At 44.8% G+C, this 19,226-nt stretch overlaps 1 protein-coding gene across 1 annotated transcript in view; it reads left to right on the top strand.

Moving 5' to 3' along the window:
• Window positions 1-315: 315 nt before the first annotated feature.
• The window catches only part of LOC129706733 (uncharacterized), a 228,101-nt gene continuing 209,190 nt past the window's right edge, over window positions 316-19,226 (top strand). The window contains exons 1-4 of the mRNA XM_055651166.1: window positions 316-1,151; window positions 3,658-3,705; window positions 9,679-9,839; window positions 14,913-14,983. Coding sequence (XP_055507141.1) covers window positions 1,082-1,151; window positions 3,658-3,705; window positions 9,679-9,839; window positions 14,913-14,983 — 350 coding nt within the window. The 5' untranslated portion in view covers window positions 316-1,081. The remainder of the gene's footprint in view (window positions 1,152-3,657; window positions 3,706-9,678; window positions 9,840-14,912; window positions 14,984-19,226) is intronic.

The following is a 19,226-nucleotide window of genomic DNA, read 5'->3' as shown; positions in this document are numbered from 1 at the left end:
GTCCACACTGTCCATACTAGCCCTCTGTAAACCAGTCCCTTTGGCTCACAACACCCATACCAGCGCTCCAGAAAGCCCCCGCCAGCCCCGCTAGCCATCAATATTGGAATTGGTGAAGAGGTGGAATATTGCATTGGGGGACGAGCCCTCCCATGTGAACATGGGACCCAACGGGTCCCGCTTAGTCTAGTATATATATATATCTCTCTAGTATATATATATATACTTAGTCTAGTATATATATATATATATATAGAGAGAGAGAGAGAGAGTACTACTGCACAACTGCAATCGGATATGAAATATCTTTTCCCATTGAGAGTAGGGAAGATTCAAACAAGGGGACATGACTTGAGAATTAAGGGACAGAAGTTTAGGGGTAACATGAGGGGGAACTTCTTTACTCAGAGAGTGGTAGCTGTGTGGAATGAGCTTCCAGTGGAAGTGGTGGAAGCAGGTTCGATTTTATCATTTAAAAATAAATTGGATAGGTATATGGACGGGAAAGGAATGGAGGGTTATGGTCTGAGTGCAGGTAGATGGGACTAGGTGAGAATAAGTGTTTGGCACGGACTAGAAGGGCCGAGATGGCCTGTTTCCGTGCTGTAATTGTTATATGGTTATATGGTTTATCTAGTAGTTTAATCACTGATGTTTAAGGAAATACATCGACATTGCGGCAGTTACTGGGCCAATATAAAACATTTGGAAACTACCATAACCAGATATGAAGAATCCTGTGGTTTGATCAATTAATTTGTATCACCGATGTTGAAGGAATGCTAGTTTGTTGTTTCATTGACATCCCTGTCTTGATTTCTGGCTGTGATAACTTATCCTGTTATATTGTCCCAGCCCTTTTTTTTTGCGCCAGTATTAATTTTTGTTTTAAACCAATCAAACCATTAGGCAGCCTGCAGAGGGCCGGGTTTGGGGGGAAAGTTTTCAGCTCTCCGCACTCCTCTCACGCGTGGTGGAGAGAGAGAGAGAGAGTGTGAGAGTGTGTATCCAATACCTCGGGGCGGCCGGCTGTTCTGAAGCCACTGTTCACGGTGCCCGGCTACCGATAGTGCTCCGGTCAATGCTGGCCGAGGCAACGATGAAACTGCAGCCGGTTCTGATTCTCTGTGCGGTTCTCAGCACCATTGCAAGTAAGTGTCTGCCCTGTTTTTTTTCTCTCTGTGCTTTTATGCAGAGTTATAGAGGGAAAAGGACGTCTTCAGCCTGAACTTGCTCCTTCTGTTAAGTTCTGTTCAATACCAATCCAAACTGCCTTTAATTGTTGGACAGAATGCATCTTAAAATTAGACGGGAAGGTGAAGGGAAAAGATTTAAAAGGCACATCTAACTTAGCCCCTGAATATCTAAACTTTAATCCCAATGCGTTTGTCTCTGTGACTTGGGACAAGGATTTGTAAATTACAGCGTGTGCGTGCAGTGATTAGTTACATAGCAATTGGCACAAAATGCTGGAGTAACTCAGCGGGACAGGCAGCATCTCTGGAGCTAGATAGGGCTCTTAAAAATAGCGGAGTCAGGAGATACGGGGAGAAGGCAGGAACGGGGTACTGATTGGGGATGATCAGCCATGATCACATTGAATGGGGTGCTGGCTCGAAGGGCCAAATGGCCTACTCCTGCACCTATTGTATATTGGAGAGAAGGAATGGGAGACCTTTCGGGTCGAGACCCTTCTTCAGTTCTGGGAGGCAGCTTTTTTTTTTTTAGTGCGTTTGATGATTAGCAATAAATATCGGCCTTAATCCGATATTGTTTTTTAAAAAATAAACTGTTTGGGGAAATAGATATGTGGAAAGTTGCAGATTTAGTTCTGGCAACGCGAATAAATGTGAATAAACATGGAGGCGTGGGGGATAGAAACATAGAAAATAGGTGCAGGAGTAGGCCATTCGGCCCTTCGAGCCAGCACCGCCATTCAATGTGATCATGGCTGATCATCCAACTCAGTATCCTGTATATATTGGACGCTCTCTCACACACACGACCAGCGAACATGCTCTAATCATTTGCAAGTGAGTATTCAATCTGGAATGATTTCAGGCAGTAAAGAAAGCGAATGGTATGTTAGCTTTCATTGCAAAAGGATTTGAGTATAGAGCAGGGAGGTTCTACTGCAGTTGTACAGGGTCTTGGTGAGACCACACCTGGAGTATTGCGTACAGTTTTGGTCTCCAAATCTGAGGAAGGACATTATTGCCATAGAGGGAGTGCAGAGACGGTTCACCAGACTGATTCCTGGGATGTCAGGACTGTCTTATGAAGAAAGACTGGATAGACTTGGTTTATACTCTCTAGAATTTAGAAGATTGAGAGGGGATCTTATAGAAACTTACAAAATTCTTAAGGGGTTGGACAGGCTAGATGCAGGAAGATTGTTCCCGATGTTAGGGAAGTTCAGGACAAGGGGTCACAGCTTAAGGATAAAGGGGAAATCCTTTAAAACCGAGATGAGAAGAACTTTTTTCACACAGAGAGTGGTGAATCTCTGGAACTCTCTGCCACAGAGGGTAGTTGAGGCCACTTCATTGGCTATATTTAAGAGGGGTTAGATGTGGCCCTTGTGGCTAAGGGGATCAGGGGGTATGGAGAGAAGGCAGGTACGGGATACTGAGTTGGATGATCAGCCATGATCATATTGAATGGCGGTGCAGGCTCGAAGGGCCGAATGGCCTACTCCTGCACCTAATTTCTATGTTTCTATGATTTATTGGGTTGATGTGTCCCATTATGCCTCCGTTACCTCCCAAAACATTTGATACAAGGAATTGCAGATGCTGATTTACAAACTAAAAAAAAGACACAACATGCTGGAGTAACTCGTTTAAGAAGGAACTGCAGATGCTGGAAAATCGAAGGTAGACAAAAAATGCTGGAGAAACTCAGCGGGTGAGGCAGCATCTATGGAGCGAAGGAAATAGGCAACGTTTCGTCCCGAAACGTTGCCAATTTCCTTCGCTCCATAGATGCTGCCTCGCCCGCTGAGTTTCTCCAGCATTTTTTGTCTACCACGCTGGAGTAACTCAGCAGGTCTGGCAGCATTTGTGGGGAACATGGACAGGCGATCCGGCCGAAACGTTGTCTGATCTGTTTCCAGAGATGCTGCCTTTGAGCCGCTGAGTTGCTCCAGAACTTTGTGGCAATCTAATCATCATTTATCAGAGAGGGCTACATTCGCCTTCCATTCGGCTGGTTCTCTGGATGGGCTCTTTGGATAGTGAAACGCTGACCCCCTCCCTGAACATTGTACTCAAAAGATACAAACTTTTCTTCCCGCCCCTCTAACTAATCTGTGGCGAGATTAGAGGCGCTGAGTCTCAATGGTGAAGTTATTCCGCTGCACCGCGGTGAACTGTATAGGTGTGGGGTGGGAAGGGAACTGCAGATGCTGGTTTAAACCGAAGATAGACACAAAATGCTGAAGCAACTCAGAGGGACAGGGCAGCATCTCCGGAGAGAAGGAATGAATAGGTGACTAGTCTGAAGAAGGGTCTCGACCCGAAACGCCTCCCCCATTCATTCCTTCTCTCCGGAGATGCAGCCTGTCCCGCTGAGTTGCTCCAGCATTGTGTGCGTCTATCCGCGGTGAACAGGAGTCTGATTAGATATGGCTAATGGTCGCTCCTTTATCTTTTACAGGTAGTGCAGCCAAGCCCGGGCCGAGTAACTGTGTGGCCGCCTGCACCGGTAGGTATCACGCCCGTCTTGCCCACATTATCACAGTAATCGCGTTAATGTGTGCACAGATTGGGCAGCGCTGCAAACACACACGGGACCACTTCATTGATAATTGCTCGGTGCTTTCGGCAAAGTAAGATTTTAAACCGAATTTCCTACAACTCCTGGTCTTTCCGGATTAGTCATATATGATCAGTGATACAGTGTGGAAACAGGCCCTTCGGCCCAACTTGCACACACCGGCCAACATGTCCCAGCTGCGCTAATCCCACCTGCCAACCCTTGGTCCATATCCCTCCAAACCTGTCCTATCCGCAACCTGTTTCTTAAACGTAGGGATAGTCCCAGCCTCAACTACCTCATCTGGTTGCTTGTTCCATATCTTTCGTGTGGAAAATGTTACCCCTCAGATTCCTATCAAATCTTTTCCCCTTCACCTTGAACCTCTGGTCCTCGATTCCCCTACTCTGGGCAAGAGATTCTGTGCATCAATGATAAACATTAATGATGTTCATGAGTTCTAGGAGCAGAATTGGACCATTTGGCCCATCAAGTCTACTCCGCCATTCAATCATGGCTGATCTATCTTTCCCTCTCAACCCCATTCTCCTGCCTTCTCCCCATTAACCCCTGACACTCATACTAATCAGGAGCCTGTCAATCTCCGCCTTAAAAACACCCATTGACTTGGCCTCCACATCCGGTCGTCTCATGATAATTGGGGTAGGGAGCTGCCACTGCTCTAGGTTTGGCTAAGTTTAGAGATGGCAGAAACTGGCAAACATGCCGACCATTGATCACACTAGTTATGTTATCCCACCTTCGTATCCACTACATACACTGCACACCAGGGGAAATGTATACAGGCAAATTAGCCTACAAACCCGCACGTCTTTGGAATGTGAGAGGAAACCCATGCAGCCACGGGGAAAACAAGGTGTAATGGGGAGACGGTGGGAAAATGTTGAGTTGAGAGGGAATGATAGATCAGCCATGATTGAATGGCAAAGAATACTTGATGGGCTGAATGGCCTAATTCTCTTCCTAGAACTGTTGAACTTATGAAAACATGCAAACTCCACAAACACAGACACTGTGAGAGAGAGAGAGAGAGAGAGTGAGAGAGTGAGAGAGAGAGAGAGAGAGAGTGAGAGAGAGAGAGAGAGAGACACACACACACACACAAACACAGAGGCAGGATTGAATCTGGGTCTCTGGCACTGTGAAGCAGCAACTCTACCAGCCACGAAAAGCTGGAGTAACTCAGCGGGACAGGCAGCATCTCTGGAGAGAAGGGATGGGTGACGTTTCAGCCCGAGGCCATTCTTCAGACTGAAGAAGGGTCTCGATGTGAAATGCCAGCCTGAAGAAGGGTCTTGATCCGAAACGTCACCCATTCCTTATGAATAAGGAGTAAGCCATTTAGAACTGAGACAAGGAAACACTTTTTCTCACAGAGGGTGGTGAGTCTGTGGAATTCTCTGCCTCAGAGGGCGGTGGAGGCCGGTTCTCTGGATGCTTTCAAGAGAGAGCTAGATTAGGGCTCTTAAAAATAGCGGAGTCGGGGGATATGGGGAGAAGGCAGGAACGGGGTACTGATTGGGGATGATCTGCCATGATCACATTGAATGGCGGTGCTGGCTCGAAGGGCCGACTGGCCTATTCCTGCACCTAATGCCTATTGTCCTTCTCTCCAGAGATGCCGCCTGTCCCGCTGATTTACTTCAGTATTGTCTGATGTGTTTGGATTGAATGTTAAACAAAGCTTTCCACTGTACCTCGGGACAGGGGTCAATAATAGAATGGGACCTGGAGCCAGGGCACCTTTTGGGCAGTGGGCATCACGGGAGATTCTCTGCCTCTGCACAGCCCCACATTAGTCGGCTTACTCTCCCCACACAGACGGGCCAGCGCTGTGTTCTCTGCCTCACTGAATGAAGAGACTACAGACATCCATTAGTCGCTCTGTAACTGCTTGTGTACAATTAAATCCATGCTGGAGTAGTCTGGCCTTGCAACAGTCCCTCCAGTCACTGCGGCAAAGCTGCGTGCCACTTCAAAGTGAAAGGAATTGATTAATGTAGACTCACGTTCTTGTTCTGAATTACCATTCATTAGTGTGTCCAATCTAGCTCGGTATAGTTTTATACACTCTGATTCTTACTGCCATTTCTCTGGTTCCTTAGAAATAAATCCCCTTTATTATACTGTCATATGCTCTGATTCCTGTCATGTCTATCTGGCTCCGTTGCAATAAATTCATGTTATTATAGTGTTATAAACTCCAATTCTTACCGTGACCACCCCAGCTCCTTTGAAATAGATTCCCTTTTTATTATAGAGAAGCCAGGAACTGGAGATGATAGAATCTTGAGCAAAACACAAACTGCTGGAGTAACTCAGCGGGTCGGGCAGCAAAATCTCTCGCCCCTGACTCTCAGTCTGAAGAAGGGTCTTGACCCGAAACGTCACCCATTCCTTCTCCCTGGAGATGCTGCCAGCCCCGCTGACTTACTCCTGCTTTTTGTGTCGATCCTTGGAGGGATGTTTTGGGTCGGGACCCTTCTCTCATTCTTCTTGCGTATGGCGTGCACAGCCTAAAGTTGTAAGGCAACTTGTTCTATTTGATTGTGCATGTGAAGGTTGCAATCTCCCACCCCAGGACCCTTCTCCAGGCTCAATGTGATCACCCTGAAATGTTACCTGGCCATTTTCTTCCACAGATGCTGCCTGACCTACTGAGTAACTCCAGCACTTAGATATGCCATTTATTGTCACTATACATGTACAGTGAAACTGAAAGCTGCTCGTACTCAGTGCATACATACAATTTAGCACAAAAAACAAGAAACAGAAAAAACAAAAAACAGAAGGGAGATGAGGGGGAGGGGGGGGGGGGGGGGGGGGATAGGTGCACAAATTCTGTGGCGCTACATACATATATACATATATACAGATGGAAGTCCGTGTTGGGCGGTGTAGTCAGTGCATGTGTGAATTTGAATTTATAGTAGATATAATTCTCGGAAAGCAACTATTCCTGAGTCTGTTTGTCCTGGATTTGATGCACCTATAGCGCCTTCCAGAGGGCAGCAGGTCGAACAGTCCAAACGCAGGATGGGAGCTGTCTTTGATGATCTTCTTTGCCCTGCTAAGGCAGCGGGAGGTGTAGATGTCCATCAGGGAGGGGAGAGGGCAGTCAATGATCCTCTGCGCTGTCCTGGTTACCCTCTGAAGCCTCTCCCTGTCTGCCATGGTGCAGCTGCCATACCATGCTGTAATGCAGTATGCCAGCAGGCTCTCGATGGACGAGCGTCTTGGTCTTTCACCTGCTTATATTATACTTGTACGGCTGCATTTTTTAAATGCCTCATTTTATGTGTTCCTGCCAAGCTATTTAGTATTCTGTCGGCTCTCCTAAAATCCTCATTCAAACCCATGGCACAGCCATGTGTGTATATATCATGGTTGCATGACTAAATCTTGTACTGGAAACTAATTCAGGTTGAATTGAGGTTAAATTCAGGTTAAAACACTCAGCGGGTCAGGCAGCGTCTGTGGAGAGAGAAACGGTCTAGCAGGGAATGGTGACCTTTGAACAGAAATCCAAAATCTTCATGTGACTGGGCAGTACAGTGGTGCAGCTGATAGAGCTCCTGTCTCTCCATGCCAGCGACCAGGGCTCGATCCTGACCTCTGGTGCTGTCTATGTGGAGTTTGCACATTCTCCCTGTGACTGCGTTGGTTTCCTCTGGGTGTCCGGTTTCCTCCCACATCCCAAAGACGTGCGGGTTTTGTAGGTTAATTGGCCTCTGTAAAAATTGCCCTCTAGTGCGCAGATAGTGGATGGGAAAATGGAATAATATTGAACTTGTGTGAATGGATTATTGGTGGAGTCAGTGGGCCAAAGGGCTCGTTTCCATGCAGTAACTCTAAACTAAACTGATTTCACAGTCTGGTGCAACTTCTTAATGTGTGTCCTCTGTGAGCTTGCTTTTTTTGAGGGTTGGAGTTGGGGGGGGGGGAGGAGTGGAATTCCCTTTACTAGAGTTAAACCTGTTCTTCTCCAGAATTCTCGGCATTAGTAAGCCTTTACAGTTGACCAGTCAAGGAAAATTGATGTAAGAGCAAGAGCCATTCCCAGTAGTATTGGTAAACATGCATATATAATGCAGGTATATCCTGCAACCTAATGGTGTGACATTTACATTGAAATACTCGCATGCCATCAGCTCCTATAGGTGGGCTCCGCAGGGTGTTGAATGTATCCTCAATAAGGATTGTATCATAATTGTATAATAGTTTATTATGGATATATGTTTGTATTGTATTTATGGTGGTGGGTTCTGGCTTGTTTTATTGTAGTGTAAATATTATTTTTTAATAATTGAATAAATGTTTTGATTTAAAAAAAAAACAAAAAACAAAAAAAAACCAGCTCCTATTAGACTGGTGCATTCCCTTAATTTCCCTTTTTCAAAGCGCAAAAAGATGTCAGTCCATGGCAAGTCAAGAATGTTTAAATGTCTATACATCCTGAAACAACATGAAATTCTTACTTGCAGCAGCACAATATATGGAAACATAATATATGCAGGAAGGAACTGCAGATGCTGGTTTACACTGAAGATAGACACAAAAAGCTGAGGGTCAAAAAGAAAAGGCATGGGTGATGTTTTGTGTCGAGACCAAAATAATACTCTGTAAATGCCATAAGAAACAACAAAAGAAGTTCTACATTTAGACAATAGGTGTAGGAGTAGGCCATTCGGAACTTCAATTTGATCATGGTTGATGATCAACAATCAGTACCCCGCTCCTGCCTTCTCCCCATATTCCCTGACTCCGCTGTCTTTCAAGAGTAAGAGCTCTCTCTTGAAAGTATCCAGAGAACCGGCCTCCACCGCCTTCTGAGGCAGAGAATTCCATAGACTCACAACTCTCTGTGTGAAAAAGTTTATCCTCATCTCCTTTCTAAATGGTTTACCCCTTATTCTTAAACTGTGTTCCCTGGTTCTGGACTCCCCCAACATCGGGAACATGTTTCCTGCCTCTGGCGTGTCCAAACCGTTAATAATCTCATATGTTTCAAGAAGATCTTTCCGTCTTTCTGTCTAATCGCACTGAAGGTCCCAACCTGAATCATCGTCTGTTCCTTCCCTCCACAGATGCCGCCTAACCCGCTGAGTTAACACCAGCATTTCATATTTTTGCACAACATTCCAGCATCTACAGTTTCTCGTGTCTCGATCACTCATTATCCTTTTCAAAATTTAAAATGAATGAATCATAAATTCATTATGTACCAGTTATTATTGCACAGTTTTAGAAGTACCATTAAAAAAAATTGAGAGGTGCAGAGAGAGTCATACTGCATGGAACCCAACCAATTTGCTCAACTCACCCTTGGTCATTCTTGTGATTGAAGCCCATCCTTGTGATTGAGGCAGTGCAGCGTCGGTTCAAGAGATTGATCCCTGGGATGGCGGGACTGTCATATGAGGAAAGATTGAAACGACTAGGCTTGTATTCACTGGAGTTTAGAAGGATCAGGGTGGATCTTATAGAAACATATAAAATTATAAAAGGGCTGGACAAGCTAGATGCAGGAAAAATGTTCCCAATGTTGGGCGAGTCCAGAACCAGGGGCCACAGTCTTAGAATAAAGGGGAAGCCATTTAAGACTGAGGTGAGAAAAAACATTTTCACCCAGAGAGTTGTGAATTTGTGGAATTCCCTGCCACAGAGGGCAGTGGAGGCCAAGTCACTGGATGGATTTAAGAGAGAGTTAGATAGAGCTCTAGGGGCCAGTGGAATCAAGGGATACGGGGAGAAGGCAGGCGCGGGTTATTGATTGGGGACGATCAGCCATGATCACAATGAATGGCGGTACTGGCTCAAAGAGTCAAATGGCCTCCTCCTGCACCTATTCTCTATGTTTCTATGGTGTCCAGATTACTGAAATGTTGTTATTTCTTGTAGGTACCAATTATCTGAAATACCAGAAAGGGTTCCGGTATACCTACGAGTACACGACAGTTGCAAATACCTTCTTGCAAGGAAATTCTCATGAGAGTGGTGGGCTTACGGTTGAATGTTTGGTGAATATCGATATTCTTGACAAGTGTCACCTCATCTTAACGGTAGGTATTATGATTTGACCATTGTATTTATTACCTTCAGCTCAATGCTTTAATTAGTTTTAGGGTTTTAGTTTAGAGATGCAGCATGGAAATGGGGCCCACTGAGTCCATGCCAACCATCGATCACCTGTATACCGTTGCTATGTTATCCTACCTCTAAACCCTACACACTAGGGGCAATTTACAGAAGCCATTTTACCTACAAACCTGCACCTCTTTGGAATGTGGGAGGAAACCAGAGCACCCGCAGAAAACCCATGCAGTTATCATTATCATCCTTTTATTGTCATCATGCAAAGCACCAATTGCACAGTGCCAAATGAGAAGACGTTTCTCAGGGAATACCGGAGCATCGCACATAAAAACTTAAACATTTCACGCATAAATAAAAACAATCCAGTTCCTGATAAAAACAGTACGAATAGTTTAAAAAAAAAAAAAAAAAAAAAAAAAAGTTTCAGGGAGAACGTACAAACTCTGCACAGGTAGTCAAGATCAAACCCGGGTCTCTGGCGCTGTGAGGCAGCAGCTTTTGCTATCGGATGGTTGAGCGAGAGGGATATTGGATGGAATTATTATTTTATTCAAATGCATTTAGATATGTATGTGACCACTATCAGTGCTTCATCTCTTTTCTGTCTCTCTTAGCGTCATGATGTATTGCACGTTTAGAGTTTAGAGATACAACGCGGAAACAGGCCCTTCGGCCCACCGAGTTCGTGCCGTCCAGCGATCTCCGCGCACTATCTCCATCCTACCCACACTAATGACAATTTACGGTTTTAGCGAAGCCAATTAACCTCCAAACCTGTACGCCTTTTGAGCGTTTATATTTACAGCCGTTTCAAGTTGCTGATGAGCAATTAGATTGAATTGAACAAGAATTGTAGAAGAGAGAAGCTAACAAGCAAACCAGTTGAAAGCAAGATTAGGACATTAATGTTTAATTTAACATTGAATATGAATGTTTAATGTTTCCTGTCTCTGCCCTTGCTAATGCTTGCCTTGGCAACGATCCAATGAAAGTTTTGTATACTGGTTAAGCATCGTACAGGACCTAACTTTCGTTTTTTTTTAAATTATGTTGATTTGTATATTCCATCACTTGTCCATGTGTTGTACTTGGTGTAACAGATGGTTGGTGTGGTTTGCAAACCATAATTTAATCAGACTTGCCTAACAAGGTCAAAAATGAATCGGTGAGTGTTGGAAAGCACTCAAAGTGCTGGAGTAACCTAGCGGGTCAGGCAGCATCTGTGGAGAACATGGAGAGGTGACCATTCGGGTCGGAACCACTCTTGGAAACGGAGAAAATAGGTGCAGGACATTCGGCCCTTCGAGCCTGCACCGCCATTCAATATGATCATGGCTGATCATTCACGATCAGTACCCCGTTCCTGCCTTCTCCCCATATCCCTTGAGACACAAAGGCTTTACTCCGGCACAAAGATTTTGGAGCAATGCACTGGAGTAGCGCAGTGCGTCAGGCAGCTTCTGTGGAGGGAATGAATGGCTGAAGAAGAGTCTCGACCCGAAATGTTGCCTACCCATTCCCTCCACAGCTGCTGCCTGACCTGTTAAGTTACTCTAGCATTTTGTCTCGTGTAACAATACACTATTAAACCATGCAATATTAATATATAACCTTGCAGCAACAGATATAAGCACAGCTATTATAAACTGTTTTTTACAGCGGAAAAATAACATCATGAGTCTGAAACTCTCCTGACCCCGAGCCCAGTTTTTAGTATCGCCACTGTCCTAAGTGATGTGTTCGTGCCACATATTGGGCGCCAAACATATTATATCCGTCACATGTATAGGTGACGTTTTGGGTCGGGACACGTCCGCAGACTAACTTTAATTTGTTTGACTTGAGCGTGCTGAGCAAAGAACTGTGTAGGAAGGTCATGACCCAAAACGTCGCCCATTCCTTTTCTCCAGAGACGCTGCCTGTCCCGCTGAGTTACTCCAGAACTTTGTGTCCACCTACTGAGCAAACAATCGACGGCCAAACATCTACCGACAAGTTTTATTAGCTAATGTTATTCTTTTATGAACGTTTGGCTCAAGAGCCCCCCCCCAAATAAGGGGTCTCTAGGGTGATGCATGGGAGCCCTCCTTTATCGCAAAGCCAACTGGACCACCTGCCGGTCTCCCCAGCAGCGATGAATAATGCAGTTTGGAAAAGTGGCTTGGGTAGAATTTCAGCAAAAGATGGAACTTGGACATTGTTGGGACTTTCTGATTCATTTTGAACCTTGTCAGGCAGGTCTGATTAAATTACAAACTGCGCCGACCATCTGTTGCCCCAAGTACAATACACGATGAAGAGATTGATTATACAAATCAACATTGAGTTTTTTTCCCCCCTGTAGATAATGATGATCGATTGGGTTCAGCTCATCAGTGACCAGATTATGACCTGTTAATAAAACATTAATTTCCTGTTCTTTCATTCAACCGGTTTGTGTGTAAAGGGGCTGTCCCACTGTACGAGGTAATTCAACAGCTCTCCCAAGCTAAGCACGTAGAATGTACGTAGCGGGTACATCGGAGCTCGGGACATCTCTTAGGGGCTCGTAACGCCAACGGCAGGTACTCGGGAAACGCGGTAAGCTCGTGAAGATTTTTCAACATGTTGAAAAATGTCCACGAAAGCCTCGAGCACCTACGAGCGGCTATTACCGTAATTCTCCGAGTTCGAATCAGGGGAAACTCGGGAGAACTCTTGAATTAGCTGGTACTGTGGGACAGGCCCTTTAGTTTGATCACTTGTGCAGCACATGGATGTGGTGGAGTTTCATTTACTGCCCTTCTATTTATTGGTGTATTCTCCCCTTCATTCAATTATTTTTAACTGGATCCCAGCTCGCGTTTAGTCCCAGGGTCTCATTTTATTGTCCATTTCCAGCTGCTGGTTGTTTGCACAATATGTTTGGCTTGTCGATAAAAAGAGATTTAAGGCCTCTACAAAAATGTATATTCCATTGGACTTCTTCAAGTGCCATTAATTGTCAGTCAGAATTAATATCCTTTTTTTGCACTACAAAGTCCCACTTAAAACACAAAAGAAGATTTAACGTTTTGATCATATAACCATATAACCATATAACAATTACAGCACGGAAACAGGCCATCTCGGCCCTACAAGTCCATGCCGAACAAATTTTTTTTTTCCCCTTAGTCCCACCTGCCTGCACTCGTACCATAACCCTCCATTCCCTTCTCATCCATATGCCTATCCAATTTATTTTTAAATGATACCAATGAACCTGCCTCCACCACTTCCACTGGGAGCTCATTCCACACTGCCACCACTCTCTGCATAAAGAAGTTCCCCCTCATATTACCCCTAAACTTCTGTCCCCTAATTCTGAAGTCATGAATCTTCCCTATTCTCAAAGGGAAAAGCTTGTCCACATCAACTCTGTCTATCCCTCTCATCATTTTAAAGACCTCTATCAGGTCCCCCCTTAACCTTCTGCGCTCCAGAAATAAAGACCTAACTTATTCAACCTATCTCTGTATTACATACTCTGCATCATATTACATATCTCTGCATTACATTACATCTCTGGATTACATCATCAATGTAAAAAAAAAATAATTATCTGAAGAAAATTACAAGCACTAATCTTTAATGCTTGGAGATTCATATACATTGTATATTTCTGGTTTCTCATAAGTGGGTAGCTCTTAGTAGTGATGGTGTGATAGAAGCTATTCTTTATCAAGATGGTGAATGTGGTGATGATAGACAATTATTTTTTCTGATTACAGTGAATAAATCTGCTGTCAGTCATACTGAATGTGTGCAGTGGTGCTGGCTCGAAGGGCCGAATGGCCTACTCCTGCACCTATTGTCTATTGTTTATTGAAACAGGCCTTATGGCCCAACTTACTCACATCAACCAAGATGCCCAATGTATGCTAGTCCCACCTGACTGTGTTTGAACCTTATCCCTTTCCTATCCACGTATACCTGTCATAAGTGATAGGAGTAGAATTAGGCCATTTGGCCCATCAAGTCTACTCCGCCATTCAATCATGGCTGATCAACCTCTCCTTCCTAGCCCCATTCTCCTGCCTTCTCCCCATAACCGACACCTGTACTAGTCAAGAATCTATCTACCTTTGCCTTAAAAATATCTACTGACTTGGGCTCCACAGCCTTCGGTGGCACAGAATTCCACAGATGAACACAGATTGTTCTAGTACCTGTCTGGCACCCACCATCACCTTGTGTGAAAAAATTGCCCCTCAGTTTCCTATTCAATCTTTCAAGAACCAGAGGATGTAGGTTTAAGGTTGAGGGGCTCACCATAAACTTATGTGTTCTGATTGTAAATTCCCCTGGGTAAAATGCTTTCAGATTTTGTTTTCTCCAGGGTGCTCGGTTCATAGTTACTTCTGTGTGAATTAATGATACATGGTGTCACCTTTTGATACGTACGACTTCAATAACCCATTCCTAGGCTAACATATGGCTCTTCCCGCTTAAATGAATAACCATTCTATGCTGGATTGCAGCAGATACTCATGATGTAGCCATTAGCCTGGGCCTTCCTGGACTACTGAGGGAGAGACTGGCATCACATCTTCAATTGCTACAGTATACATTATCGATTTAAAATAAATGTTACTTCCCTTTGCTGGAATATACTAACAATTCTCCTTGGGAGAGTTTACACCAAGTTAGTTTTACACTTGGCTGAGGTCCCAAACACCCATAGAAGTAGGCCATTCGGCCCATCGAGCCTGCACCACCATTCAGTATGATCATGACTGATCATCCAAAACCAGTACCCTGCTTCCTCCCCATAATCCCTTGATTCCGTTAGCCCTAAGAGCTATATCTAACTCTTGAATGCATCCAGTGATTTGGCCTCCACTGCCTTCGGTGGCAGAGAATTCCACAGATTCACAACACTCTGGGTGAAAAAGGTTTTCCTCATTGCAGTCCTAAATGGCCTACCCCGTATTCTCAAGGGTTTTCAGAAATGAGGGAGGAAACATTGACAGTGGGTTAGCAGAAACCTTCATTTCTGAATGATCGTTTTGTGTTTTCAGCTCGGGCAAACCAGGCTTAAAGGATCGATGTCAAACAAGGAAGAGCTTGTTCCAGGGCACGAGAAGCTAAGGTATGATCCTCTTACTTTAAAAAAAAAAAAAAAAAATCCGTTTTTCTTTTTAAACATTCCCATTGCATTTTTGACTTCTTCTAGCTTGTTGCAGGTATGTGGTGCTAAGAGATGGCCATCCATTTTGCTCCCAATACGATTAAATCTTGAGGGGAACTGGATTTAGGGTATCATAATAAATAAATAACTGGTCCTCATGCCATTAAAGTGTAGCCTCTCTTAGAAAGCACAGGAGTGTTGAATTCTGTCTAAACGTCAGATTGACTAAACTAAATCGTGGAGCCTTGTACTTTGAAATAGCAATAAATCATGTACAGGAGACGGTAGCTTTGGCATATCTGGAAGTCCCCGGGATTTGATATCTGGCTCACAATGTACGTACGCCTGCATTCCTTGCAACTCTCTGAGGCACACTGGAATATTTTATTATGCTGCTGTGAAACCTATTTTGAAAGCGAATTAGATTGTTTATATTTTATTGTACTAGGAATAAAATGTAACCATTTAGAAAATCGCGGTTGGTCTGTAATATGTTGAATACCATGGTTATGGCTAGCAAGATCAATAGCTAACTGATACACCAGGAATTGCAGTCTGAAGAAGCGTCTTGACCCGAAACATCAATGACAAAATTCCGTTATATACCGACTGTTCAACAATGTCTTGAGGCGAAGAAAACAAATTAATCCTTGTTGATAGACACAAAATGCTGGAGTAACTCAGCGGGTCAGGCAGCATCTCTGGAGAGAAGGAATAGATGACGTTTCGGGTCGAGACCCTTCCTTCAGACCCAAAACGTCACCTATTCCTTTTCTCCAGAGATGCTGCCTGACCCGCTGAGTGACTCCAGCATTTTGTGTATCCCGTGTAAACCAGCATCTGTAGTTCCTTCCTACAAATTGATTTGTGTTACTTGGGTGAGGGAAGATGGAAACTATGTTCTGTACTGGAGAGTCAAGGACTAGAGGTCCAAGCCTCTTAAAGGACATTCTTTTAGGAAGGAGAGGAGAAATTTCTCTAGTCCGAGGGTTGTGAATCTGTGGAATTCTTTGCCACAGAAGGCTGTGGAGGCCAAGAAACTTTAAGGCAGAGATATAGATTATTGATTAGTATGGGTGCCAGAGGTTATGGGGAGAAGGCAGGAGAATGGGGTTCGGAGGGAGAGATAGATCAGCCACGATTGAATGGCGGAGTAGACTTGATGGGCTGAATGGCCTAATTCTGCTCCTATCCATTATGACCTTATGACTAATGAACATGCAAAAGTTACTTGCTCCGAGGTGTACTAAAGTCACGTGATTCAAAGAAGTTGGCCACACGTGCCTTTCAGCCCATTCTATTGTTCAATATTATTCTGTGCGCTATGTCTTTTCCTGTGTCATCACCACATCCTGGGCACGGGGAGCAATAATTAATTAGTCAGTAATTAAAGCAATTTGTTCATTCTCTCACCTCCGTTCGGGATTTTTCAAGATCACTTTTGGACGTCTGCAACAGTGACGCAGCGGGTAGAGCTGCTGCCGCCTCACAGCGGCGGAGACCCAGGTTCGATCTTGACTACCGGTGCTGTCTGTTCAGAGTTTGTACGTTCTCCCTGTGGCCGCGTGTGTTTTCTCTGCATCTGGTTCCCGCCCACATTACGAAGACGTACAGGTTTGCAGGTTAATTGGCTTCTGAAAATTGTCCCTAGTGTGTAGGGTGTAGGATAGTGCTAGTGTTCGGGGTGATCATTGGACGGCATAGTCTCGGTGGGCTGAAGGGCCTGTTTCTACGCTGTATCTCTAAACTAAATTAAACACCATTACAGGAATTTGGGGAATCCGACTCCTAGATTGCAAAGTGTAAACGTGGACTTTTTTTTGCCTCCACTAACTTTATGTAAGTGGGTTTTGCAGCTGTGACTCCAGAGAGTCCAGAGTTGAAGGTGAGTTAATGGGAGGATTCTGAACGGAAGTGGTAGCAAATGATGAGTCTGATGTGGCAGTAATGGGCAGACAGTGAGAGTCTAAAGAAGGGTCTCGGCCTGAAACGTCACCCGTTCCTTCTCTCCAGAGATGCTGCCCGTCCCGCTGAGTCACTCCGGCCTTGTGTGATAGTAATGGATGTGTGCGGCTGTTAGTGTGGGGTGGGACTGGTGGGGAGGGGATACTGTGGCCAGTCGCTACTCTGGAGGGGAAGTTGTGGTCTGGCAGCTCTGTGGAATTTCTTGTGGTATTTGGCCCTTTGCCCTCCCTCTGTGGGCCTGTGTCGGCAATCAGGGAATGAATGAAGGTCTGTGATAGTGTTAAGATGCACCACCGTGTCGGGCAGTACTGACTTGCATTACTTTATAACCAATACGTTTAGTCATTCAGCGGGACGGGCAGCATCTCTAGAGAGAAGGAATGGGTGACAATAGGCAATAGGTGCAGGAGTAGGCCATTCGGCCCTTCGAGCCAGCACCGCCATTCAATGTGACCATGGCTGATCATCCCCAATCAGTACCCAATTCCTGCCTTCTACCCATATCCCCTGACTCCGCTATTTTTAAGAGCCCTTAGCTCTCTCTTGAAAGCATCCAGAGAACTTGCCTCCACGTTTCGGGTCGAGACCCTCTTCAGTCTGAAGAAGGGTCTCGACCCGAAACGTCACCCATTCCTTCTCACAAGGGATGCTGCCTGACCCGCTGAGTTACTCCAGCGTTTAAATCTTCGGTTTAAACCAGCACCTGCAGTTCCTTCTTGCACGTTTCGTCATTAGTTTGCCTGCCTTTCTCCTTGGAATATTTCACAGTCTCTAGTACTGACAGCAGCGTTGCTAAATAAACAGGAGCAGTGAGAGATGTCAAGCTGTTTGATGCCGTCCAAAAATGTCACATCAAGCTTGTTTTGTTTTAAATCTGTTTCTTTTTGTCTCAAAATTAATTCTGCTAGTGCTTGAAAGCAATATTGAATTGTTATTCATTGAAACTTACAGAATAATAAAGGGCATAGATAAGAGTGGATGTGGAAAGGATGTTTCCACTGGTGGGAGAGTCCAGAACCAGCCTCCGAATTAAAGGGCGCTCTTTTAGAAAGGAGGCGAGGAGGACCCTCTTTAGTCGGAGGGTAGTTCATCTGTGGAACTTATTGCCACCGAGGGCTGTGGAGGCCAAGTCAGTGGATATTTTTAAGGCAGACATAGACAAATTCTTGATCAGACAAAAGTGCTGGAGAAACTCAGCGGGTGCAGCAGCATCTATGGACCGAAGGAAATAGGCAACGTTTCGGGCCGAAACGTTGCCTATTTCCTTCGCTCCATAGATGCTGCTGCACCCGCTGAGTTTCTCCAGCACTTTTGTCTACCTTTCGATTTTCCAGCATCTGAAGTTCCTTCTTAAACAAATTCTTGATCAGAATGGGTGTCAAGGGTTTTGGGGAGAAGGCAGGAAAATGGGATTAGGAGGCAGAGATCAGCTATGATTGAATGGTGGAGTAAGACTCGATTGGCCGAATTCTGCTCCTATATCTTGTGAACTTGTGGAAGCTGCAGTGTTTATTCTGCTTGTCAATTTTCAGAGTAGCTTTTTAAGTGATTCTCCAGAGTTCCTGAACAAAATTGCCTTGTAACCAATTGTAACCTCCCCACCCCCAAACTCCGTAATGCAAATTGTATCCCCTAATTCATCAATTGTGTTGTGGAAATGGGTATTATAGCAGAGCTACCAATATATACTTATTGCTGTCTTGTTTTTGCACCTACAACATTCTTGGAGGAATATGGGCCAAGCGTATCTAGCTGAGATGGGGGCACCTTGGTTGGCATTCATGAGTTGGGCCGAGAGGTCAGTTTCCATGCAATATGATTATGACTCTCATTATACACTCTCGTTGTGCTCTTACTCTCTGCCCTCCTCCCCCCCCCCCCCCCTCCCCCATCTTGTTCTTACCGTCACCCTGTTTGTGCCTTCGTTGTTGGTTCCATTTTTCCAGCACAGCCTAAGCTCTCTCGAGCTACAACCATCACGTAAATATTAATAGACAATGGTGCAGGAGTAGGCCATTCGGCCCCTCGACCCAGCACCGCCATTCAATGTGATCATGGCTGATCATTCACAATCAGTAACCTTCTCCTCATATCCCTTGACTCCGCTCTCTTTAAGAACTAGCTCTCTCTTGAAAGCATCCAGAAAACCAGCCTCCACCGCCCTCTGAGACAGAGAATTCCATAGACTCACAACTCACTGTGTGCAAAAGTTTTTCCTCATCTCCTTTCTAAATATCCT

Source organism: Leucoraja erinacea, chromosome 20 (genome assembly GCF_028641065.1).
Source record: "Leucoraja erinacea ecotype New England chromosome 20, Leri_hhj_1, whole genome shotgun sequence".
Lineage (NCBI taxonomy): Eukaryota > Metazoa > Chordata > Chondrichthyes > Rajiformes > Rajidae > Leucoraja > Leucoraja erinaceus.
This window is presented reverse-complemented; position numbering and strand designations above follow the sequence as displayed.